The sequence below is a fragment of the Sardina pilchardus genome, chromosome 13 (assembly GCF_963854185.1).
Source record: "Sardina pilchardus chromosome 13, fSarPil1.1, whole genome shotgun sequence".
Lineage (NCBI taxonomy): Eukaryota > Metazoa > Chordata > Actinopteri > Clupeiformes > Clupeidae > Sardina > Sardina pilchardus.
This window is the reverse complement of record NC_085006.1, coordinates 22,478,524-22,504,100: the sequence shown is the minus strand read 5'-3', so window position 1 is coordinate 22,504,100 and position 25,577 is coordinate 22,478,524. Positions and strand designations below refer to the sequence as shown.

The 25,577-nt window shown below is 39.0% G+C and overlaps 2 protein-coding genes across 12 annotated transcripts; both read left to right on the top strand.

The window, feature by feature from the left end:
- The first annotated feature begins 1,839 nt into the window (after nucleotides 1–1,839).
- On the top strand, nucleotides 1,840–13,569 carry LOC134099110 (NACHT, LRR and PYD domains-containing protein 3-like). 9 transcript variants are annotated; one of them, XM_062551861.1, is made up of 12 exons: nucleotides 1,840–2,036; nucleotides 4,774–4,886; nucleotides 6,184–6,285; nucleotides 6,420–6,515; nucleotides 6,938–7,033; nucleotides 7,461–7,556; nucleotides 8,843–8,905; nucleotides 9,303–11,123; nucleotides 11,338–11,511; nucleotides 11,802–11,972; nucleotides 12,127–12,300; nucleotides 12,691–13,569. In XM_062551861.1, exons 2-12 carry the CDS (start codon nucleotides 4,795–4,797, stop codon nucleotides 12,728–12,730), a joined length of 2,925 nt encoding a protein of 974 aa, XP_062407845.1. In that variant the 5' UTR covers nucleotides 1,840–2,036; nucleotides 4,774–4,794; the 3' UTR covers nucleotides 12,731–13,569. The 9 variants fall into 9 exon arrangements, with proteins under 9 accessions (XP_062407845.1, XP_062407843.1, XP_062407846.1 ...); XM_062551859.1 differs by lacking the exon at nucleotides 1,840–2,036 and adding an exon at nucleotides 3,159–3,490; XM_062551860.1 differs by lacking the exon at nucleotides 1,840–2,036 and adding an exon at nucleotides 3,487–3,490 and having other exon boundaries at nucleotides 4,777–4,886.
- Nucleotides 13,570–15,730: 2,161 nt separating this feature from the next.
- Nucleotides 15,731–25,518, top strand: LOC134099112 (NACHT, LRR and PYD domains-containing protein 3-like). Of its 3 annotated transcripts, XM_062551869.1 has the most exons (12): nucleotides 15,731–15,896; nucleotides 16,077–16,165; nucleotides 16,391–16,518; nucleotides 17,280–17,393; nucleotides 17,589–17,696; nucleotides 18,327–18,425; nucleotides 18,768–18,827; nucleotides 19,585–21,336; nucleotides 21,578–21,751; nucleotides 22,758–22,928; nucleotides 23,779–23,952; nucleotides 24,238–25,518. In XM_062551869.1, exons 3-12 carry the CDS (start codon nucleotides 16,463–16,465, stop codon nucleotides 24,275–24,277), a joined length of 2,748 nt encoding a protein of 915 aa, XP_062407853.1. In that variant the 5' UTR covers nucleotides 15,731–15,896; nucleotides 16,077–16,165; nucleotides 16,391–16,462; the 3' UTR covers nucleotides 24,278–25,518. The 3 variants fall into 3 exon arrangements, with proteins under 3 accessions (XP_062407853.1, XP_062407855.1, XP_062407854.1); XM_062551871.1 differs by lacking the exon at nucleotides 16,077–16,165; XM_062551870.1 differs by lacking the exon at nucleotides 15,731–15,896 and having other exon boundaries at nucleotides 15,985–16,165.
- Nucleotides 25,519–25,577: the final 59 nt, after the last annotated feature.

Below are 25,577 nucleotides of genomic sequence, written 5' to 3'. Positions count from 1 at the left end.
AGAGAGAAAAAAGATGAAAGGATATGAAAGGGAGTAGGGAATAAATGCACTGCAATGTCATTACAAGGTTGAAAACAAAACATGCTGTTTTGCTAACATATTTCAGACGCAATAAAGTGTGTGTGAGTGTGTGTGTGTGTGTGTGTGTGAACCCATTCTGGATTCTTCTTAAGGCTATTCATGCCATTGTAATCCTTCCAGCCACACTGGTTATCCAATCTTACTTCACACATTGCACATTATTCTTACAGGTAACCTTATCTTCTTATTTATCACATTTTTAACCTTTTAACAATGACAATAATAACATTATGAATTAGTATTCATTTTAACATTTGCATTATGCTCATTATGAACTCACATTCCTTGTAAATCAACAAACATGAAATTGAAACGTATAACCAAATTTCCATAGGGTTACACACAGTCATAACCATGCAGCATATCATATGACAAAACGCTCTAACAAACAGGTCTTGAGCTGTACAGAAAAACAAAAGCAAGTTGGATACAACCTAAGAGCTACTGTATATCAATATACAAAACAAGTCAAAACAAAAGAGAAATAGAGTATCAATATACAGACAAACTGTTAAATTTAGTGTGCAGTCTTTTTCCACTCTTCCCAAACCACTTAGAGATCCTCTGGGCAAGTTTAGACATGACAATAAGTGGTAGCCTATTACTGGGGAGGGAATCAGCTCAACAGGTGAGAGAGATGTCAATTCGACCACCGATAAGTATCTTAATAACGACACTAAGCGCTGAATGGCAGAAGCCGAAGTAGGGGAAAAGTGATGCTGTTACCCTTAAGAGTTGTTGTGATATGTTGTAGATCTACTCCAAATGACCAATGGAATTCTGATATGAAATATAAATGAGACATGTTCTTAAAATATATGCCTGGACAAGATGCCTCTGGACAGATCATTCCTGTGGACAGCTGTGTGTCGATGAAGAGAGACAGGTCGAAGAGCTTACCCTTGTGCTTCAAGGGAGACCTCAACGAGAATGAAGAGTAAGACATCAGCTTTGAGACAGGATTCTAATGAAACGTGCATAGGCAAATACTGTTGAAAAATATTCAATGTTTATATATAGTTTCCAGTGAAACATTTGGGTACATCCAATATTTGCAGTAACACTCTTGTTTATTTCAGAGACTTTTAATAATGTAATAACAAGATATGTACAGAGATTGGGAAGATGAGGTTGAAAGATTTTTTATATACACTGTCAGTCGAGAAAATGTGCAACTCAATTATACTAAATTGTGTGCTCATTGTAGTCTCATCATGTGCTCATTTCGCTAAATTGTCCTCTCGTTTTAATTCAATCATCTCTATTGAATCAAATGTATTAACATATTAGAAAATGTAATGTGTGTTGTCTGTGACAACAGATGGAACCCAATCTTGAAGCAATTTGAGGGGTTGAGTTTTCTAAATATTTTTTGGGAAAAAAAAAAAACTTTTTGTGCACAGGGGGATTATACCCAGCACTGGCAATGAGGAAGTAGAGCTGCATACAGTACAAGCCGTTTCAAGGCCATGAGGGTTAATCAATGGCTGGACTGCATCTCTAACAGTCTTGTACAAATATTCAGTTTATTTGCAAACATAGATCTTCCTCAACAGGACTTCCCCCTGGATACCGGAGCCATCTTTTGTCACCATGGTGTCCATGAAAAGTGACCAGTCAATAGGAATACCCATGCTCTTCAATACAGAAGAGGCAGAGCCTATGTAAGCATGACATTGCACTATTCAATATTTGATGTCTTATTGACAGCAGATGTTCCTGTTTGTTGCTCCACTATGTTATGTCAGTGCCCCGCTGCCCTACTGTATCTTCCCTTGTGAATGATCATCTTTGTCCACTCTGAGTCAGTCTGTCTTTGTGTGTGTATTGTGAGACCACCCACGCAGGACAGGTCAGAGGTCAGCCTTATTTCTGCCCATCTGTGCATCCATGAGGAGTGACAGGTCAATGGGAATGCCTATCAACTTCAACAAAGAGTCAGATGATCAGATGACGTAAGTGTGAGTATGACTTGCAGTTCCACAACTAAAATTGACTCCTCCCCCCTCCCCATGATTCCCATACACATATTTGTTTGTGATGGATGTGCCCCTGTGTACATCAATGTTTTAGTATCCATACCACCATGTACTTCAAGAAACATAATGTTAGAATCTCATCACTAATGTCCTTGTTCCTATTTTGCCAGAATCCAGCCAGCCAGATCTTGTTAAGAGACCCAACAGTTGATGGGACAAATGATCTTAGGTATCTGTTAGATCTTATGAAAAGTACCTTCTCACTGGTGGCAGCATGCAAAACTCGGAGTGGATTGGGTGGTTAATGTCTGCCAAAAGCGCCATTGCTCTGTGTGACTCTGACCTCATACACTGGCCCTATGCTATAGTGCTTGTTATCTTTTGACAACAATGTTATGAAGCCTATTTTTGTTTGCCACACTCAGGTTGGCAAACATAATGTAATACCAAAGACAGTTGAAAAGCTAAAGAATCTTTGATAATACAATAGAATGCAAACACAATCAAATAGAATGCTTACACCAGGAAATGGAAAATGTGGGCTATCTATAGCTTAAACACCTTTTCCCTCCAAAGGAAACCAGTCTGACTGGTCTGGTTTTATGCAAGCTTCACTGATAATCCCTGATGCCCTCATCTTAACCTGGACAGGAGAGAGTGATGTTGGGGCACGTTCTCATGCCTGCACATATGCATGCAAGCGTGCACGCACGCACGCACGCACGCACGCACGCACGCACGCACGCACGCACGCACGCACGCACGCACGCACGCACACACACACACACACACACACACACACACATGAGGTAAAGGCTCATGAGAAGATATAGTTGGATGGCAAAATATTCACTCTGTGATGAAACAATAAAGCTGTTTTTGGCAGCAGCAGAAGGTTTGCATTCTTATCATTGGACTATCAGTGTGTGAGCTACAGCATGCTGGTTCTCCACTGAAACATACTACACACGGCTGCATACTCTCTCTCTCTCTCTCTCTCACACACACACACACACACACACACACACACAACCAGGCTTCCAGGCAGTGGACATTCTCACATCTCTTTGGTGGTGAGGGAAATTGAAAGAAGAAGTGGTAGAAGAAGAAGTCAGGCTAAATAAGAAGCTGCTACAGACAAACGGGCAAACAGTGAAAGATCTGATTAGTGACTACAGTTTGAAATTTAGCATGCAGAGTCGTAAATGTCCCTGCATGGAGCCTGACTCTTTCTCAAGCCAAGATAAAATGAGCAAAGAACATTCTCACTGAGTGAGTGAACAAAGAACGTATTAAACTCTGTGCTACTACACCTTATATTAGTTCACCAAGTGTTTGCATGACTCCACCTCCTAAAAGGCGGATCCAAGGTAAGTGGCGCAAACAATGACTCAGCAGGAAGCTTATGAGCACAAGGACACGGATGCAATGTGAGTATCAGACAGCTGAGAGTATGTTTAATCTCTTTTAGAAAAGTAATATACTCTTTTCTATGGCATATTTATAAAAACTGTATTGGAGTGGACTCAAGCTGTGTGACAGAAAACTTGAGTGGTTATATACAGTATATCATATGTATATCATGTAGTATCAGTAGCCTGTCTATATCTGTTCATATTACAATGATGAAATTGTATCTGGACTATTTGTTTGTAAGTTACTTGATTTGATACATACAGTATCTGAGGTATTGCCTAAATTAGCAGGTCAGTTGTATTCAGAAGTTATTTTTGATAGATATACATGTCAAATACCCGTCATTATTCCCTTTAAAACATATGATCATTCTGTGATCAGGTTTTCTTCAACATCACAATTGTACATATTGCAGCATGTGGTGGTCAAGTGCTGTATTCTTGTAAAGTTTTCTTTAATGTGATGTGTTGAAGTGGTGTAATTTTAAAATGTGACTTCAGTTTTGGGGATGAAAATGACTGAAAGATGGATTTTGATCCAACACATTGTTTTATTGCACCTCTTTGTCAAATTGCTGAAGTGCTGCTTAGTCTAGCAATAGCATAGAGTTATCCACATCACATATTTTGAGATACACAGACATGTCTAGTGCTTACCCTGATCGCAAGACTACCCGTTTGCTTTAAGTTATCAAAACACATCAAACTCCGTCTGGGCCTCCCTGTACCCACATGACATTTGAGAAGGGACTTTCCGACAGCACTCTGTCACTCGACAGGTACTTCCTAGAGCAGGCTATTCAAAACTCACTCAAGTTCATTGGTTCTTGTACAAAAACACTTGACCAGAAGTCACAGAAGAGTAATAATCCTGCTACCTTCAGTACAATTATTATTGAGAATGTATTGCATGCAAAACGGGCTGAAAATAATTTTCAGTGCATAATAAGGTGTACGAAAAAAAAAACATAAAGCTAAGAGGAAGAACTTTTTTGTAAATCAGCGTCTGAAGCAACAACAATTCTGCAAGAGTGAGACGTTAGAGTGAGTAACAATAAATACTGATCTTGATACAGTACAGAACAGGATCAATAGAAGATGAAAGTGTTGAAGCTGAAGTAACGGGGACATAATCATGACCAACACCACACAAGCTTCAGCTGTGTCAAATACCAATGTGGAATAAAATGATAACTAGGGGAAATATAACGAAACACATTATAGAAAATGAAACAAAACCGAAAGTGTTTCAAAAATAGCAGGAATATTTCCAATAGATTTTGCATGTCATTACCCAGTAGGATGGAAGTCATGCAAAGATGAGTGACATAGGAGACCACAAGCAGGAAGACGCCTCTGGGGAAGTGAATTTCCACACAAGGAATGAAACCCAAGACCAAAGCGGGAAAAGGTACAAGAGCTGTGTTATCATCAGGCTATTTTTTATTTTTTTGATTTTACAAATGATTTGATAATCTGCTGAATATTTAAATAATTTCATCCATGTCCATGGGTGGGTATGAGTATTCCATTTCAAATTACGAAAGAATCTCTTTTAGCTGTGGGTTAAGAAACAGCTACCGTACATCTCAGGCTATGCTTCTTGTTATACTCTTTTAGGATAACATCAATAGGGAAAATAACACTTTTGATTTATGAATGATGTCACTGTTGCTCCATCGGTTTGCTCTGTGAGTGCAAACTAATGTCACCTATTTCTGGCCGCAGTAGTGTTATGTGTGGCCAGTTTGGGTGTGTAGGGGAAAAAAGGGGAATTATTTTCAGTGTGCACTCAGAATGTATATTAACTCTACTTAAAGCATTAGAAACACATTCATAAAGGACTTTAACCCATTCATATCATACACATAGACATACAAACACACACACACACACACACACACACACACACACACACACACACACACACACACACACACATATATGTATATGGCTTATTAATGGCAACGATGACATGTTTGTTACAAAGCTTTATTGCAGATTCTGTGAATTCACCATATTAACCATTTGTGTCTGTCATTATGCTTTTGGGCATTTTATAAATTGTTATGTGAACATCAGATTGTGCACTGGGGGCTTGTAACTCTTGACTGTTCACCAAATAGTCAGGAGCTTTATAATGCTTTGTGATGCTTCAAGCTGTAAAGGCCTAAGTGCTTAAAAGTTGTAAGCGGAGTGCCTTAGCTGTTCTAGTCATTGTAATCAACAGACTCAAGTAACTTATTGATTTTCTAAAATAACTACTACATACTGCATATAGATTCCATAAAATGAAGGCAGCAATAAGAAATGTAATGATTTATTCACAGATAATAATTCTTCCACCAAGAAATAAATTTTCTCTAAGCAACGTTGAGACGCAACAGCTCTAACTTTTGTGGTAGGGCAGTAATATAGAAGAAAATTCAGTCAACGTGAGGTTATGCTGGATAATACAATATCATCAGATGTGATTCAGCCAATCATAACTAAGGACCAGAACTATCCGTTTTACAAAAATACTTAAATATACCAATGAAATATTTGTGAGGCATTAGGGATGGTTGATAACCATTTATGAATGATGTATGGATACATAGAAAGTGTTACCAATTTGTATGTAGATAATGTTTATACATTCCTTATACTTCGTAAATGTATTTTCGCTTTTGTTACATCTTTTTATTTTATTTTTATTTGTTTTACAGACAGCCAGATAGGCCTACACCACTTTCACCTACATTCACTATCACATCACTGAAGAGTGACAGGTCAAAGGGTTTCCCAGTCAACTTCTCCACTGATGACAAGTAAATTATCTACATACTTTACACATTACTCCTGTTTTGCTTATGTTCCAATTCATAATGGCTACATAATATTTATTCATTTTCTTATCCTTACTAAATGTGTTTTCGCTCTTATGTATTTATATTCTTTACAGACAGCCAGATAGACCACTTTCACCTTCATTCACTATCAATTCATTGAAAAGTGACAGGTCAAAGGGTATCCCAGTCAACTTCTCCACTGATGACAAGTAAATCATCTACACTGCACATTTCCTCTGTTCTGCTAATATCATTTTTCTCTATTATTTGGTTAATTCTTAGAATCTGCTATAAAGCTTTATAGCAGTATACTGTACCATCACCAAGTGGTCAAAAGCTTTACAATGTTTTGTGTCACTTCAAGCTATAGGCTTATATGGAAACAGTAATGTCATAATCCTTTGTGAACACAGTTATAAGTATGTATAAATGGTGAAATATACTAGTGAAATAATCATGAGGCATTATAAATGGTTTATAGCCCTTTATGAATGTATTTATAATGTGCTATGAATATTGGGTTCATAGAAAGTGGTACCAATTTGTATATGGCTACATAATGTGTATACATAATATATCCTAAATGTGTTTTCGTTCTTGTGCATTCATGATTTTTTTTTTTTTTTTACAGACAGCCAGATACACCACTTTCACCTTCATTCACTATCAATTCATTGAAAAGTGACAGGTCAAAGGGTTTCCCAGTCAACTTCTCCACTGGTGACAAGTAAATTATCTACATACTTTACACATTACCCCTGTTTTGCTAATATCACTTTCTCTATTATTTGGTTAATTCATAGAATCTGCTATAAAGTTTTATAGCAATATTATCATTACCACCAAGTGGTCAAAAGCTGTACAATGCTTTGTGACACTTCAATCTAGGCTTACTGTATATGGTATCAGTAATGTTGTAATCCTTTGTGAACACAGTCATAAGTATGAATAAATTGTTAAACATGGTAATGACATAATTACAGTAGGAGGCACTAATGGTTTATAGCCCTTTATGAATGTTTTTATAATGTGTTATGAATATTGGGTTCATAGAAAGTGTATACCAACTTGTATAGAATGGTTATTTAATGTTTATATATTGCCATATACTTCCTAAATGTGTTTTCACTCTTGTGTATTCATATTCTTTACAGACAGCGAGATAGACCACCTTCACCTACAGTCACTATCACATCATTGAAGAGTGACAGGTCAAAGGGTTTCCCAGTCAACTTCTCCACTGATGACAAGTAAATCATCGACATGCTTTACACATTTACCTGTTAATATCAGCATGTAAATGTTGAAACAGGAACGTTTTCAGACCATTCCGACAGGGTCTACATTCCACATTTTGGTAACACTTTACGATAAGCGTATATGAATTCTCATGAATTCTCATGAATTCATGCATGAATAATGCATTACTTCATCCCTGAATATATCATGAATCATTATGACTTAACATGAATTCACTGATTGTCATTAATGAATTCATGCATAAACAACTCATTATCTTAAGTATTAAGTACGATTGGCACGTCATCATGAATCATGATTAATTAAGCATGATCATGATGACTTTTTGTACCCTTATCGTAAAGTGTTACCCACATTTTTTTATATTTCAGATTCATCTTAAAATGGGTTAAAAACAAGTTTCTCATCAATTAACACACAATACTGTAACTCTCTACAAAAGTGTTGGTGTGTTTTGTAAATTCATTTAAGATATGAAAGACTGAAATATCCAATTGACATAATTATTCTCACCATTTGTTTTGACACTTGCAATTGAGCTCTGGTGCATCCTTATTATATCAGTGGTCCTTGAGATGCTTCTACAACTTAATTGGAATCTATTTGCACCTAAATGAATAAAATGGACATTATTAGGAGAGTCACATATCTCTTTATACCTGTATAAGATCTCAAAGTTGATGGTAAATATGTCAGAATGAAAACCAAGCCACAAGATAAAGAGAATTGTCCGTAGACCTGCGAGATAGGGTTGTATGAAGACACAGATCTGGGGAAAGATACAAGAACATTTCTGCGGAATTGAAAGTTCCCATAAGCACGGTAGCATTCATCTTTCTCAAATGGAAAGGTTTGGAACAACCAACAGTCTTCCTAGATCTGGCCACTATGAGAAATATAGGATGAAGGGGCCAGACTGGTAACCAAGGACCCAATGGTCACTTTGAATAAGATCCAGAGTACCTTTGAGAAGATGAGAGAAGGGTAAAGAAAGACAACTTCTTGTGTAGTGTGTGTAGACTGATGAGAAACAAAATGAAAGGATCTCATTTTAAGATATGTCTGAAACATAATAAAATGTGGGAAACTCAAAGAGGTGTTCAATTAACAGTAGCAAAAAGGTAATTTCATCCCAGCAGAGTTCAGATATGCCTAATAAAGCTCTGTTATATAATATATGTAATATATATAACTGGAAATGTATACTGTATATATATACATTTCATAACAATGAATAATCTAATTGTCACAATTTTAATCTTGTTCAATACATTAGTTCACAGGACAAGAATGAGTCAACAGGGTGTTTCATCAAAGGTGTCCCTGACATCCAACACCAGTAAGATTGAGCTGCTAGACTTTAGTGCACTATTATTTTCAAATGTTTATACTGTAAGATTGATGAACATTAAGTGTAAGATGATATAAAATGGTGCCACTCAGTCTCCGCAAATCCAAAGTGTGAAGGCTGCTGATAAATAACACTGTCATAGGGGGGCGCTGTGGTGCAACTGGCCACAGAGCCTTTATCAGCAGGTGCCCATGGGGTTCCGTAGCCTACTTGAGTCAAACCCAGGTCATTTTCCATCTCTCTCTCCCACTAGCTTCCTGTCTCTGTCTTCACTGTTCTGTCACAGGCAAAAAGCTAAATATGTAAAATATGTATAGATAACAGCTTCATGTCAGTCTTTGCAGATGAGAAAAGTGGCAGACCTTTTTTTCTGACTTTTTTACAGAACTGAATTCACAGACACAACGGCATTATTTCAGAAATCTCACAAAGACTGGATGACGAGGAAGTTTAAAACTCTATCTGAAGGACCATCAACACATACAACCCCAATTCTCCTCAATGAGATCTACACAGAGCTGTACATTACTGAGGTGGAAAGTGAAGAGGTCAATGAAGAACATGAAATTAGACAGATAGAGAAAGCCTCAAGAACAGCAATAGAAGACAGACCAATCAGCTGTAACGACATCTTTAAACCCTTACCTGGACAACACCAAACTATCAAAACAGTTTTGACTGTAGGAGTGGCCGGCATTGGAAAAACAGTCTCAGTGCATAAGTTCATTTTAGACTGGGCTGAAGGAAAAACCAATGAGGATATCCAATTTATATTTCCTCTTCCTTTCCGAGAGTTGAACCTGTTGAAGGAGAAGAAACTCAGTCTGTTGGATCTTCTTGAGCACTTTTTCTCAAAAATGAAAGATCTTTCACCAGTCTTCACCAGTTCAAAGCACAAAGTCATGTTCATCTTTGATGGCCTGGATGAATGTCGAATTCCTCTGGATTTCCAGTCCAACCCAAAGTGTTCTGATGTGACAGAGCCAGTCTCAGTGGATGTGCTGCTGACAAACCTCATCAAGGGAAATCTCCTTTCCTCTGCTCTCCTTTGGATCACCACCAGACCAGCAGCAGCCAATCAGATCCCTCCTGCATCCACTGACCTTGTGACAGAGATTCGAGGATTCAATGACCCACAAAAGGAAGAGTATCTCATGAAGAAAATCAGTAGTGAAGATCTGGCCAACAGAACCATCACATACCTGAGGTCATCCAGGAGCCTCTACATCATGTGTCACATTCCAGTATTCTGCTGGATCACAGCTACTGTGCTAGAAAGAATGTTGAGTGGAACAGAGAATGTTGAAATCCCCAGAACTCTGACCCAAGTGTATGTTCACTTTCTGACAATTCAGATTGATATCAAAAATGTAAAGTACTCAGAGAAACAAAAGGCAAACGACACAGATGAAGACATGATTTTCAGACTGGGGAAACTGGGATTTCAACAGTTGGAGAAGGGCAATCTGATCTTCTATGAGGAAGACCTGAGAGAGTGTGGCATTGATGTCACAGAAGCATCAGTGTACTCAGGAGTGTGTACTCAGATCTTCAGAGAGGAGGCTGGCTGGACCAGGCTGTACCAGGGGAAGGTGTTCAGTTTTGTGCATCTGAGCATTCAGGAGTTTCTTGCAGCTTTGTATGTGTTCCTCTGCTTCAGCAACAGAGATAGAACAGAGAAAACCATCCCCGTTCAACAGCACACCTCTCAGCTCTCTGCTCTGTTCAGAGCTGCAACACTTCATGACCTTCACAAAACTGCAGTGGATCTGGCCTTACAGAGTAGGAACGGGCACCTGGACCTTTTCCTACGTTTCCTTCTGGGCCTCTCACTGGAGTCCAATCAGAAACTCCTGCAAAAGCTGTTGAAGAACAGAGTTGTCTCAATGGAGAAGGAGGAGACTGTTGAGTATTTAAAGAGTAATATTCAGGAGAAAAACCCAGTGGAGAGCATCCTCAATCTTTTCCACTGTCTCAATGAACTGGGTGACACCTCTTTGGTAGAGGACATGCAGAGAAGCCTGTTATCAGGTAAACGTCCTTGGCCTGGTGACCAACCCCATTCATTTCACGAGTGTGCTTCTCTCCAGTACCTGCTGCTGACTGCAGCCGAAGGCCAATATGACTTTAATCACAACACGATCATCAAAAGAGATGGTTGTGTGGAGAAGTTGCTCCCAGTTATCAAAGTGACCAGAAAAGCTCAGTGAGTATATTTAAAGTTATGTGGTACAGCTGTGTTGTGATATACTGTTATACTGCCATCATGTGACTGGGTGAACATGTATTTAAATGTTTTTTTTTATTCTGTTTTATCTAAAAGTTACTTAACTGTCCACATGTGGAGATTATCATTCATGAGGGGAATATCAAGATTTCTTCACATGACAGTTTTATTTATCTCCAAAATGGAACTCTAGGCTTGAGGATTGTTTCCTCACTGCTGAGAGCTGTGAGCTGCTGGCCTCTGTTCTTACCCAAAGCTCTTGCCTGGTCCGAGAGCTGGTCTTCAGTGACAATAAGATTGGCGATGCTGGAGTGAAGATTCTCTCCATGGCACTGACAAACCCAAAGTGCAAACTGGAATCACTGTGGTAAAATACATATTGTACACATACACACATACAAATACATGCACAGACATACATGTACTGTGGGGTGAAGGGTTGGGATCATTATTCCTGCTCTTCTTTACAGTGATGGATTAATTTGTAACTCCTGGTTTCTTTGTCTGTTATCTTTTGTTTGCCACTATCATTCTAATGTTTGCACACAATGTGTTTCATACACTATACATTGATTATATCATAATGCTGTGGAAAAATCATTTTACAAATTAGATTTAAACATTTAAAAGAAAAAACGTTTTAATTTTCCTCACCAGGTTGAAAAACTGTTCCCTCACAAAGAGCAGCTGTGAATGTCTAGCTTCAGTGCTGTCCTGCAGCTCCTCCCTCAGACAGCTGGACCTGAGTGGAAACAGGATTCAGGACGCTGGAGTGGAACTCCTCACTGATGTTCTGAAGACCACAAACTGCACCCTGCAGGAGTTGAGGTAAAAACACCACAACACGTTTGAAAACACTTTACTTAAACTTAGATCAGAAAAAGTAATATAAAAAAGGGTAAAGTTTGACATTTATTACAATAGTCCCTGGCGGAAAGCACTCTCTCAGCACTAAACTATATTTTCCCTCCTGCTTTTGCAGACTCAATAACTGTGGTCTCACAGATGAGAGCTGTGCTTCCCTGGCTTCAGCACTGAGGTCCAACCCCTCTCACCTGAGAGAGCTCCACCTGAGTGGCAACACTCTGAGGGAATCTGGAGAGAAGCTTCTGGAAGCACTGCAGAAGAATCCGCGTAACAGCCTGAAGAGTTTGACGTGAGTATTTCAGAGACAAATGAAAGTCACTCTATACACTGATACAGTTACAGAAAATTCAGCAAAATCATTACAAAAATTCACAAAAAGAAATTTGTCTTTCTATAATAGCACATTTGGGATACTTATTTTATTAAACAGTGTTATAATCCCATCAGAGTAAATGTGATTGGTCATTTAGTTCTATTCTGTATTTCCTTAAAGCAGCTTTGTGCTGTGAACCAGGTGATTTCTGAGGCAGAGACAAGACATGCATAGCCTGATAGTCTTTAATTGACGTTTGTTCCTGAACAATGCTTTTGGCAAATGTAGCCTAACCAAGATAATCTGAGCATTGTTCAAACAATCTAGCACATCACAAACAGCTGTTTTGTTTTATGCCTCATGTAGAACGAAACCACAGAAGTCACATTGTTGGGACCAACAGTGACATGCGGACATGGACCTTGAATTCTATGTTCTGGAGGAGTGGATTCATCTACAGGATATGTCTGTTCATTTCACTGCGCTTTCTGACTACATTCAAACAGAAAGGACACCAGAGACTATATGTTCGCAATGAAAGTGCATACATGTTTTATTTATGTGCAACCTGTGTTATGTTGAATCTGCACAGTTCAGCCCTGCACACGCCCAGGCTCGAACCTGCGAAGCAGTAGCACCTTGGACTGGGAGTCGAGCATGCTGGCAATCAAGCTAAAAGCCCAGGCTGCTAGCTTTCATGCCAGCAGCACTCTTGAGGTGCCGGGGAGTGAAGTTTACCAACATTCCACACACTCATCTGTTACATATGTTGTACATACTGTATAATAGTCCTCTCTGGCCTCTAGAGTGGATGGGATTATGCACTTCCAATCATTAGTCAGGGAGTTTATGTTTTCTGTTGTAAGAAATTGTAAGATGTCTTTCCAAATGGTAAGAAAACGGCATAAAATACATAATGTCAAGAATTGACAAGGTCTATGTAAATCAAAGTCAACTGACCGGTGACAAGAAGTTACTGAGTTAGGCTACATAAGAGACATCTCATCCAACCCCAGAGCACAGGTTGCCATGTGACTGGACTTTCACATTAGACGCGACTCACGAGCTGTCTGGTGTATGACACAAATTGGCCTCATCCTCTGACAGAAGGAACAGAACCTAAACAGATTACTGACCCAGATTATCCTGTAGTGAAGTGTGTAAAGATTGTTTATGTTGTTATTTATGTTCATGTGCATTCATTAGCAGATGCTTTTGTGCAATAAAAAGTACATTATATTTTAACCAACGACCAGACGATACATACCAGAGACGTAGCTCACCCCTTCTTTCAGTATTCACAGAGAAATTCCACACAGGGTTTTATTTTTGTTAGGGGGTAGGCTGCCCCCACTTTGTTTCCAGTATTTGGAGCCAGGGCTGCCACAGAGAACAGGTTTTCTAACAGTGTAATCACAGAATGAGCAGCTAGTGGTCATGATTGCTGAATGTGACAACATTTTATTGGCTTGAAATTGTGCAAAATCCCTGACTGCGCCTTTAAATTTGGGCTGGCTTCCAGGTTACTTTGATGGTGCAGCATGATTGGATATTGGCTAACTTTGCCAAAGAGGTACAGTGTCCTCCAAAAGTATTGGAACACATGCTAAAAGTTAGATATAAAATCATCTTTTGGAAATTGATCTTAATGCCTTAAATAAAAAAAATGAGGAAATATTCAACCTTTAAGGACATCAATTTTCTTTGTGAATGAATAATGTATGTTTTCCTTAAAATACAGGGGTCATAAGTATTGGAACGTTAAATTCCCATAGAGGATTCATTTTATTTTTAAAGGCCAGTTATTTCATGGATCCAGGACACTATGCACCCTAATAAAGTCCCCTTGGCCTTTTGAATTAAAATAGCCCCTCATCAACACTATACCCTTCACCATACTAAGAGATTGGCATGCTTTTATGTCAGTTGTTAGCTGTTAGCTAATTAGCTGGTTTGAATGGCATTGAGATCAATGAGAATGAAACCAGCTAATTAGCTAAACAGCTAATAACTGACATAAAAGCATGCCAATGAAGAAAGATGGATTATATTACAACAAATTACTGTGTTGCACTTCTTTGCCAAGAGTGACAAGTACGATATTGTCCTGAAGAAGCAAGCTGCCTTGCTGGAAATATATCATATTTGATGTATAAACACCCCCAAAATGTTCTCTTGCTTCATTTTTTTTAACTTAATCACATTTTGTATAAAATAGAGTGTCCACCCTTTTATTGGTCACAATTAACTGTATGAAATCATTCAATTAATCATGATTACATTTTTTATTCACTTGATAGCCCTGAGTAAAATGGTTGTGTGTGAGAGTGTCATATGTGCATGTAAAATGATGAATAAATTAACTGCCACTCATAGAAATCCTTGTTGCATGATCAGCTAATAACACTATTTGCTATTACCTCAGCGCTACACTGTAAACCCCAACTTGTTGTTACCTGGTTATGTTTTCATCGGGGTTTGTTTGTATGTTTGTTTGTGTCTTTGTTAGCAAGATAACTCAAAAAGTTATCGATGGATTTCAATGAAATTTTCAGGAATGGTCTGAAATGACCCAAGGAAGAAGCAATTCGATTTTGGGAGTGATCCGTCTGGATCCAGGCTTTTTATGTGTATGTAACAGAACAACTGATGAGCAAAATTACTGTGTAAGGGATTCCCAGAGTATTGTCAGGATTACCACTGAGGAGAAGACCATGATTTAAAAAGAAACATTATAAACAAGAAAGTAACACTTACGTTTAATTCCTTACTGCTGTAGTTGGGACCATATCTTATGACTTAAAAACCAAAGTTGAGACACTGTCAAGTTGAAAATGAGCTCTCTGTTCTGACATCTGTAGCTGAAGCCTTATTAGTGCAGTTTGTGTCAGTCAGGCTCATAATCTGCAGGTTATGAGTTCAATCCTCACAAGGAGAATGATGCTTTTTCATCAACTGTAGTGAAATACCATGGTTATTGTGGTTACCCAAAAAAAAATTCATTTGAAATTCTCCTACAGAAGTCCCTGCACTTCCTGTTTTGTTTTCCACGTTTGGAATCTAAAATTGCACAGTGTAGTTAAATATGTAAAGTGTATTATTTCCAATTGTAGTCTTGAATATACTGTAGGTGTATTTTTAGCCTTGGGGACTAGCTGCATAAATCATTTAATATTTCACCAATGCACCAATGCAATACAATGCAATAACCAGGAAGTGATTTATTTATAGATTTCTTTACAAACCTGTACAATGCAGTAACCAGGAAATGTTTAATTAGATTTCTGTGAACACCTTTCTAAACCAAACTGGTCGGACTGGTTCGGTTTGGTGCATGTGTACACAAATGTGTGTATAAAAGCAAAACAGGGTCGCTCCATATCCTGCTGACAGTGGCATACAGGGTTTCAGGCTTCAGTAAGCTCTCTTGAACAGACTTTACAGTAGAATAAGAGAATATCTCCCCTAACCTCCCCAAACTCTCTAGTTCAAGTTCAAATTATGTTATTTTAGCCAGCTTTGTTCTGGTGGATGTGGATTGAAGAATTGAATATTGAAGAAGTGTGTTTACAGTAAGTCAAGTTTAAGTTTTTAATGGAGAGATCGCACTGGCGACTTAAGCTGGTGGCAACGATTCATTTTTATTGGTGTTAGTGTAGTGTATTGTACTTGACTACAATGATATAGGGTATGTTATGCCCTGTCCCCGACTGCACTCAGTATTGTATTCCACATTTGTTCACACCCACCAGACGGGAATTTCAGATGTTCAAGGAAGTTAGCTACTGATACAGTATGTGATGCGTCACTCTGACCTGTGCGAAGGCGAGAAAGCAACATGGTAAGAGGAGAGAAATGTTGACTTTTCTTATGATATGGCTTTGCAGAATTACTGTAAGACAAACAATTGTCCAGTTAGGATAGGTACAGTTCACAATAAATTACTGCTTTTACACTTAAGGGCATTATTACGATTATTACCATACTGACCACTGCAAAAGTGTCTTATGGAAGTTGCGGTGATTTCAGTCAGTCTTGTTGACTGGTGATTTTACCCTTTATACAGTCAGTAAGATGATCGTGTCTGTGAGGTCTGCCATCCTGACGAGTGACTTTTACTTCGGTGTTTCACTTAAACATGAATGGGTCTGTCTCTCCAAAGAGACTCAACAGCTTTGATGAAAAGACCGTCAGGTAGGTTTGTTTATTTTGTGATTGTGTACATGTGTGTGTGCACGTCTGTGTGTGTGTGTGTGTGTGTGTGTGTGTGTGTGTGTGTGTGTGTGTGTGTGTGTGTAGCTGGGTCCTTTAAGTCCTGGCTGTATACATGCTACTTTTGTACCTGTTTGTCAGAAGGTCAAAATGCGGCCCATATTTTTTAGCGTTCAAGTCCACTGACACCGTGAGCTATGTTTTGAACATTCTCACGTAAGGCTCCTATGTGTAAGGCAACTACTGTGTTGCCATTCAAAGTACTCAGTGGGTTCGTCTTTGACAGTACAGTAGGTTGCTTTGTTTCCATGTAGTGTTTTAATTTGAATGGTTTCATTCTCTCATGAGGTCACTGGGGTTTCTGTCCCTTTTTGTCCTCAACTGCTAAAATGACATTGACAACAATGTCAATGTCATTTTAGCAGTTGAGGACAAAAAGAAACCCCAGACTCTATGGCAACGACTGCCATACGAATAAAGTCTATCAAAATAAAGGTCTGACATTAGATCTGATAGAGCAACATTTATAATGGGTGATATACTGTATGTAGCCTAATGTATTTATGTATTTATTTATTTGAACCATAAGCGACCCATCAACGTTTCCACAACCAACTTCTGGGTCCCGGCTCACCAATGAAGAAACGCTGATCTAAAGTGTCTGCAGTATTACTTATCAAAATATTAGAAAATGTCAAACATAATTACATATTATTTCAAAAGTATCTGTTTTCTTTTTTAAGCCATGCCAATCAAGAGAGGCCTGGCTCTCCTGTGCCCAGCTGTGTGTCCTTGAAGAGTGACAGGTCAATGGGTTTACCCATCCACTTCAAGGGTGGCCTCAACAACAATCAAGAGTAAGACAAATCAATTACGGAAAATATCTCAAATTTGGTTGCCTTTAAAATTATTTGATCTGTGAAAAATACATATGCATGTCTTGAATTCTTGAAAAATGAATTATGTTTTTTTTCTTTTACTCTAAAACGCAAATTTGATACTAGTATGACAACATAAATACAACATTTTTCTTGATATATGTGCCTGGGCAGGGCTCCCCTTGATAGTCCAGACTCTCCCGTGTCCAGCATGGTGTCCATGAAGAGTGAAAGGTCAATGGGTTTACCCATCCACTTTCAGGGAGACTTCAAGAATGAAGAGTAAGACATGAGGAGATTTAGCTTTAGCCAAATATCTTGGCATTTCTTCACAATATTGATTAATCATGCTACTTAATATAATGCAATGTAATGATGACTGTAGTGTAATAGTTCCTGAGTGTCTGATATTCCAAGTTAATCCAGAAAATCCACCACAGGTCGGTCAGCATATATCTTGGCTAATTTCCATTGACTCTAGCTAAAACATAACTTTGGTGTTATAATTGATGACAGACTAAATTTCTCAGAGTGTGTAGCCTCCGTCACAAAGTCATGTCAGTTTATATAATGATTTGATGATGATGATATTATGATCTGACATGATCTTACACAGTATACCACACACCTTATACTTTGGATTGTTAGGTGGCCTATTTGCTTGTGTAGTGAGGCCACTGCACATGATTTATAATTCTACAGTAGCAATAGTTTATTGCTTGTTTAAAGCATCTAAATTCTCATGTGTTAACTTTGTATCTAATACACTGCTCAAAAAAAGAGAGAAAGGAATATGTGGCCGGCCAATAGCCATGCTCATACAATGTTGTTGCAGGCATCTGCTACATCTATAAATATAAACGTAATGAAGTTATGACAGAACAAATGCAATATGACTCGGAAATATTTCAGGATTCCAAGACCAGACCCTCCTGTGCCTAGCCATGTGTCCATGAAGAGTGACAGATCAATGGGATTACCCATCCACTTCAAGGGAGACTTTGATGATGAGTAAGAATAAAAGATAACCTGTTCCAAAAATTATTATCATAGAATTATTATCATAATCCCCATTATCATCTCTTATTTATGGCATTATTCAGTTTCATAATGATATAATTATTTGTAAAGTAATAATTGTTTCATATTAAATCAAAGAAGCGAAATAAACAATTTGTGTCTAGTAATTCTGAAACGGGTGTTGCTCAAAACATGTTTCAACATTTCCAATGAAAAATCTGGTTTGTCCAACTTCTGGAACCTCTGCCGTTACTCTGCCCTGCTGTCTACTACATGGTGTGAACTGAAATCCTGTTGAGTGCACTGACATAATTATAACAGATTTTATTTCAGTTTCCAGATGAAGACCACATCACCAGAGTCTACCCATGATACCCATGGTCCTCCCATAATGTAAGTTGCTTAATCCGTGGTCAGTGAGCCATTGTAATGTTTTAGTTATCATTTTCAGTAATAATTAAGATATTTTTCATCAACTAATAGGCTTTTAAGTTTAAAATGAGGCATTTACGGTATGCAGATACATGTTTTACATTAATTACTGAGTGAACAGATAGCATCATCATGTCACGATGAGTTGACATCCTAAGGCTAAACTCATTGCGATAGAGAGAGGGTTCAGTGACCCCACTGAAGCCTAAATTCAGGACACATTTAGCTCCCTTTTGATAGAAGGTAATAGTTTGTAGTTTGCAATGCAATAGATTTAGCTTCAACAGATACCAATATTGTGCGTTTTAAAACTGAGCCAACAAGAGGTTTTAACGCTTCAATACTTTTAGTAGATGATTAATGAATCACTCTGAATAACATGCTAATTTTGACAGTACTAATGGCAATATATCTTAATATTGATCAGTAACAGTTTGACTGTAATGGCAATGGAAATCGAGAGAGTATATTTATACGCACACTTTTAAAACAAATGTGTTGTCCCTATCTGGACACAAAGATACAGTATATTGAACACATATTGTGTAACAAATAACACATCTCCCTCCCTGGAGATGTGTTAAAATCAACAAAGGATGTTAAAAGTTAATATTTTAAGAGTGTATGATTAGATAGAGTTTTCTTATTAATTTTCTTAAATTATAATATATATATATAAATATATAAAGACAAAATGAAACATTTCTAACTTTCACAGACCTCTGGATGCTGAAGCTGTTGAGGCAACAAAATCTCACCTGAGGAAGAAGTTTCAGTATTTACTTGAGGGAACAGCAACACAAGTGCAAACAAGACTCTTCAACGAGATCTACACTGACCTCTACATCACAGAGGGAGGGGAAGGGGAGGTCAACAAGGAGCATGAGATCAGACTTAAAGAAACAGCGTCCAGAAAAGCTGAAGCAGAAGATATAGCCATCAAGTGCACAGACATCTTCAAACCTTTACCTGGACAATGCAAACCCCTCAGAACTGTGCTCACAAAGGGAGTGGCTGGCATTGGGAAAACAGTGTCTGTGCAGAAGTTCATTCTGGACTGGGCTGACGGAAAAGCCAATCAGGATGTCCAATTCATATTTCCTCTTGCTTTCCGAGAGCTGAATTTAATCACAGAGAAAAATCTCAGTCTGTTACAACTCCTTCAGCATTTGTTCAGAGAACAGAAAGACATCCCACTCTTGAGGATTGAGCAGCACAAAGTTGTGTTCATCTTTGATGGCCTGGATGAGTACCGCTCTCTTCTTGACTTTCACAACGGCAAGTCTGTTTCCAATGTGGAAGACCCCGTCTCAGTGGACATGCTGCTGACAAATCTCATCAAGGGAAATCTACTTCCCTCTGCTCTCCTCTGGATCACCACCAGACCTGGAGCAGCCGATAAAATCCCTTTTGAGTGTGTGGATCGGGTGACAGAGATACAAGGTTTCAGTGACAGAGAGAAGAAGGAGTATTTCAGGAAAAGAATCAGTGATGATAACCTGGCCAAAAGAGCCATTGCACATCTGAAGTCATCTAGAAGCCTCTACATAATGTGCCACATACCGGTCCTATGCTGGATTTCTGCCACTGTTTTAGAAAGAATGTTCTCTGAAGCAAGCAGTGGCGAAATCCCCAAAAGTCTTACCCAAATGTATATACACTTCCTGATCATTCAAATGGATATCAGAAAAGGAAAATACACTGACGCAGAGGAAGAGATGATTTTCAGACTAGGGAAACTGGCCTTCCAACAGCTGGAGAAGGGCAATCTGATCTTCTATGAGGAAGACCTGAGAGAGTGTGGCATTGACATCACAGAAGCATCGGTGTACTCAGGAGTGTGTACTCAGATCTTCAGAGAGGAGTCGGCGTTGTACATGGGAAAGGTGTTCAGCTTTGTGCATCTGAGTATCCAGGAGTTTCTTGCTGCTGTGCATGTCCATGTGTCCTTTACCATTAAGCAAACCAATGTATTAAGACCAGACCACACCGGTCCTCTAATTTATGACCTTCACAAGGTGGCCGTGGATTTGGCCTTAAAGAGTGTGGATGGGCACCTTGACCTTTTTCTTCGCTTACTATTGGGTCTCTCACTGGAGTCCAATCAAAGAAATCTGGATAGCCTTTTGAAGAATGCAGGGGAAACTCCACTAGATACACAGGAAACTGTTAGGTACATTAAGCAGAAAATTGATGAAGGCTGGACTTCTAACAAAATGTTCAATCTCCTCCATTGTCTGAATGAACTGAATGACACGTCTATGGTCAAAGACATTCAAGAAGCCTTGATCGAAGGCCGTCTTCCTTGGCCTTGTGAAACAATTCCTTCAGCCAGCCAGCTTGCCTCACTGATGTATCTCTTACTGACAGCAGAAGAAGGGAGATATGACCTTCATCTAAATCAAATCATAAAAACAGATGAATGTGTTGTAAAATTGTTTCCTGTCATTAAAGCAATCAAACAGGCCAGGTAAGGACCAACATTGCACCTTCTATCTACATGAGAATGTTTGTGATGTTTGTGATGCAAACATTTCGTTATGCAACTAAACTAAGTGTACAGATAAACTCACTGAGCAAAAGGCCATTATTATGTTGTTGCATGTTTTTGTCTATCTCATGTTTTGCATTCTGGTTTCAACTATTGATGGAAAGGCTCAGAGATTTCACCACTTTGGTCTTTAACTCTGACACCACTTAATTCTGGCCAGGCTTGGGTGGTGCCACATCACTTTCAAAAGCTGTGAGCAGCTGGGTTTGGTTCTGACCCAAAGCTCGTCACTCATACGAGAACTGGACCTCAGTGGAAACAAGATACAGGACTATGGGGTGGAGATGCTGTCCAGAGGACTGGGAAACCCAAAGTGCAAACTGAAGCAACTTAAGTACGTAGCTTGTTTTATAACCATTTACATATTCAAATACTCATTCAAACCGCCGGACTAGAAGTTTTATACCAGTGAGGGAATAACAAATGCATGTATAAATGTATGGGAATGACTTGACGGTTGGTTGCTCACAGATATGGACACTAAGAAACACACACACACAAACACACACACACACACACATACACACACACACACACACACACACACACACACACGTAGCATGAGTTGCAAGAATAGAGGTTGATTTTGTCTTTACATCCCTGTCTAGAAGGCCAGCATCCTGAAGTTACCGCCTCTGTTCATGGCGACAGTGTTTTACTGTAAGAGTGCTGTTTTATGAAGTAGTGAATCCCAAACATGCATTTGATGAACATGAACTTGAACAGATAGATGATAAGAGAGTCATTGTGAGATGTATTAACATTTCAATTTTGATATTTTGGAAACTTGGATGTGCCATAGTTATCTAGATAGTATGAAAAGAGAATGGGATATCTGTTTGTCTGTTCCTGCCTGAACTGAGTAAAGAGCGAACGTTACAGCAAGTGTGGCTGTCCAGTGTGTTTGAATCAATAAATACACAAAAAAAAATGGAATATGGGGGAATATTGTGCTTGATAGAGTTGCACATCAGTAATAGCCTATTTGTCTGCATTGCTATCCAACCGATACATTTGGTTTCATAATTGGTCATTCCAGCAACGTCAATCATAACTAACTGGTTAAATAAACCAGTGCAATTCATCTTCTCATTTGTTGACTGACTTGGACAAATAATTCTCTGGTAGCCTAATATCTGCCATCTTCTTCAACTGTGTTATTGACATCTTGATCTAACAATGGGTATCCTGCTCTGCTCATCATCTTTCATACACCTGCTCTGCTGCTATTTTGTTTGTATTGCTCCTTTCATTTATTATGACTGCTGAGCGAAGCTGAGGCTGAAATCGGTGAAATTGGTGGCCCCGCAAAATTGACATTCTACCTTTGTTTTCTCCAGGTTGACAAACTGTTCCCTGACAGAGAGGAGTTGTGAATGTCTGGCCTCAGTGCTCTCCACAGGTTCCTCCCTCAGAGAACTGAACCTGAGTGGAAACAGGATTCAGGACGCCGGAGTGGAACTCCTCACCGACGGTCTGAAGAGCACATGCTGTACACTGAAGGTGTTAAGGTGTGATTTTTAAAATGTCCGCTAGGGAACTTGGGCCAATACAATGGGGTCACGATCCCAAGGTTGGGAAATTATGCTCTACAATCTTGCTACAGTATAACCAGAAGAAACACTGGCTCTGTACAGGGCCTTCTGCATTATTGTACCTCATACAGTTAGCCTAGAAATCTAGACGCCCCTAGCGGCAGCAAATGTAATTTGGCTGGCGGGGCAGTCTAGGCACGATCCATTGAGCCAGGGAGCTGAGAACCCCCAGCACCAGCGGTCCAATCACAGCGTGTATACAGTCGGTGGGTGGGCTTAACATAATGGTGACTGACATGCGACCAGAAGTTGCGACGGTAACGCATCCTGTTATTTGAAAACAAGAAGATGATTCGTTTAGCGTTATCCTATTGCGTGGAGAGGGAAGGTTACGCATCCTGCTACTTGAAAACAAGTAGATGATTCGTTTAGCGTTATCCTATTGCGGGGAGGGAATTTGAAAGACAACTGTTTATCCCACCCCTCCGATTGAGCCCTGTCTACGGTGAGTGTCCAGACCCTACATCTTGATGTGGGTCTGGCTCGTCAGGCTATCATACAGTAGCTTCTTAAGAAGGAAATAGTATTCATTTGAATTAGAGGTAGATCTAAAATCATCTGGTGCTGTTTTTCCTTTGCAATATCATTTGTGTCCTCAATGGTGGCAACCAGCGCTTCCTTGTGGATGACTGTATGCCACAACAACACACTAATTGTTGCACTCTGCAAATAAATATAATAATGACTATAATGTTAATACCCAACATCAGTAGTAGTGATGTAGTATTGATGTGGTAACTCCTGGATTTGGGCACTTGCTTTGCAGACTCCATAACTGTGGTCTCACAGATGAGAGCTGCTTTTACCTGGCTGCAGCACTGAGGTCCAACCCCTCCCACCTGAGAGAGCTCCACCTGAGCTGCAACACTCTGGGGGAATCTGGAGAGAAGCTTCTGGAAGCACTGAGAAAGGACCCGCACTGCAGTCTGAAAAGTTTGACGTGAGCATTTCAGAGACAACAGAGTCACACTGTACACCATTACAGATACAGAAAATGTATAAAATCAATAAATATTTTTTTAAAAGAAAATTCACTAGGAGGAATTGGTCTGTCTAATTTGACTGTTTGCATATGCACATTTTTTAAAATCCCATAAGAGGATATATGGTATTGGACATTTCTAGAACAGCATTGTGCATTATGTGATTGCACATTTGAACACTGAGCACTTGTACATTTGCAAACATAGCGCATCACAGCTGTGTTTTTATCTCCTTTGTGTAGGACAAAACCCCAGAAGTCATGGTGTTGGGACCAACAGTGACATGTGACGCTCTCTGTGTTCTGGAGGAGTGGATTCATCTACAGAATATATTTGTTTATTTATTTCACTGTGTTGTCTGACTGTGTTCAAACAGAAAGAACACCAGAGATTATATCTGAGTTTAAAGATAATAGGAATACATAGCTTTTTAACCAGCTTGTTTGACCACCCTATGATGGTTGACCAGCTAGACCATCAAAACTCATGTGAAAACGTGCGTTCAGTTTACGATGGTAGTTCAGTTGGTTTTGCTTGATGTACCACCTCAAGCTGGTCATTTTAGTTGGAGTTGCTGGTCTAAATTTCTGGGTTTTTTTTTTCCTGGCCAGCATGACCATCTTACACCAGCAGCTGTATCCCACACGAGCATGACCAGCTTCCTCAAATGGTCACGCCAACATGTCCACCTGGTGGCCTAACCAGCTACACCAGCAAAGACCAGCTAAAACCAGCCACCAGCATAAGCTTATTTCTTGCTGTTTTTTTTTTCTTTTTCAGTAGGGCTGTTTGTCTATCTGTCAGCAGCGTAACACTAAAGCTAACAGACTGATTCTCATGAAAATTGGTGGAGGAATGTGTCATTGGCCACCAAGGAACCCGTGACATTTAAAATCATATCTGTGGTGGGGCACATCCAAGAAAATGTTGTTGGCTTTTGTCTGAAGGTATTCATGGGTTTCATCAGGTCCCTCCTTTTGCACAGGTATTAATCAAGCACCATGCAGTCTGCATTGATAATCAAGGTGCTCGGTACACCTGTGGAAAGTGACCTGATGAAACCCATGAATTACTGGCAGAGGTATGCACTCTTCGAGTGTCCTTCTATTTCTTCCTAACTATGTGATGAGACAAAACTTGTAAGAAAACGGCATAATAATAGCCTACATAAAGTGAACAAGAATTTACCAGGTTTATCTTTTCAGAATGACATAGAAAATTCAAAGACAATAAATCATCATTTGTATTTTTTTATTGAGTTATTTGGAGAAATAGTACTGTGATTTGTCATTAACAAAATACATATTATTATATTAGTGGTAGGCTAAACTCATATTTTTGGGTATGCTGGAGGCTATGCTAAATAAGAGGTGGGTAAACTATGATCTGTGACGTCGGTGAGGTGGACTGCGCCCTTTTTTTTTTTTTTTTTTTAAGGCATTCAGAATGTGTTTGATGATGATGGAGGTTATTGTCTAATGTTTATACCAATACCAGTGGTATTAAATGGTTCCTACAGCGTTGATGAGTGCACATATTGTGAATTTGGATAATACAGTGTGATCTTTGAATGACGAAAGTT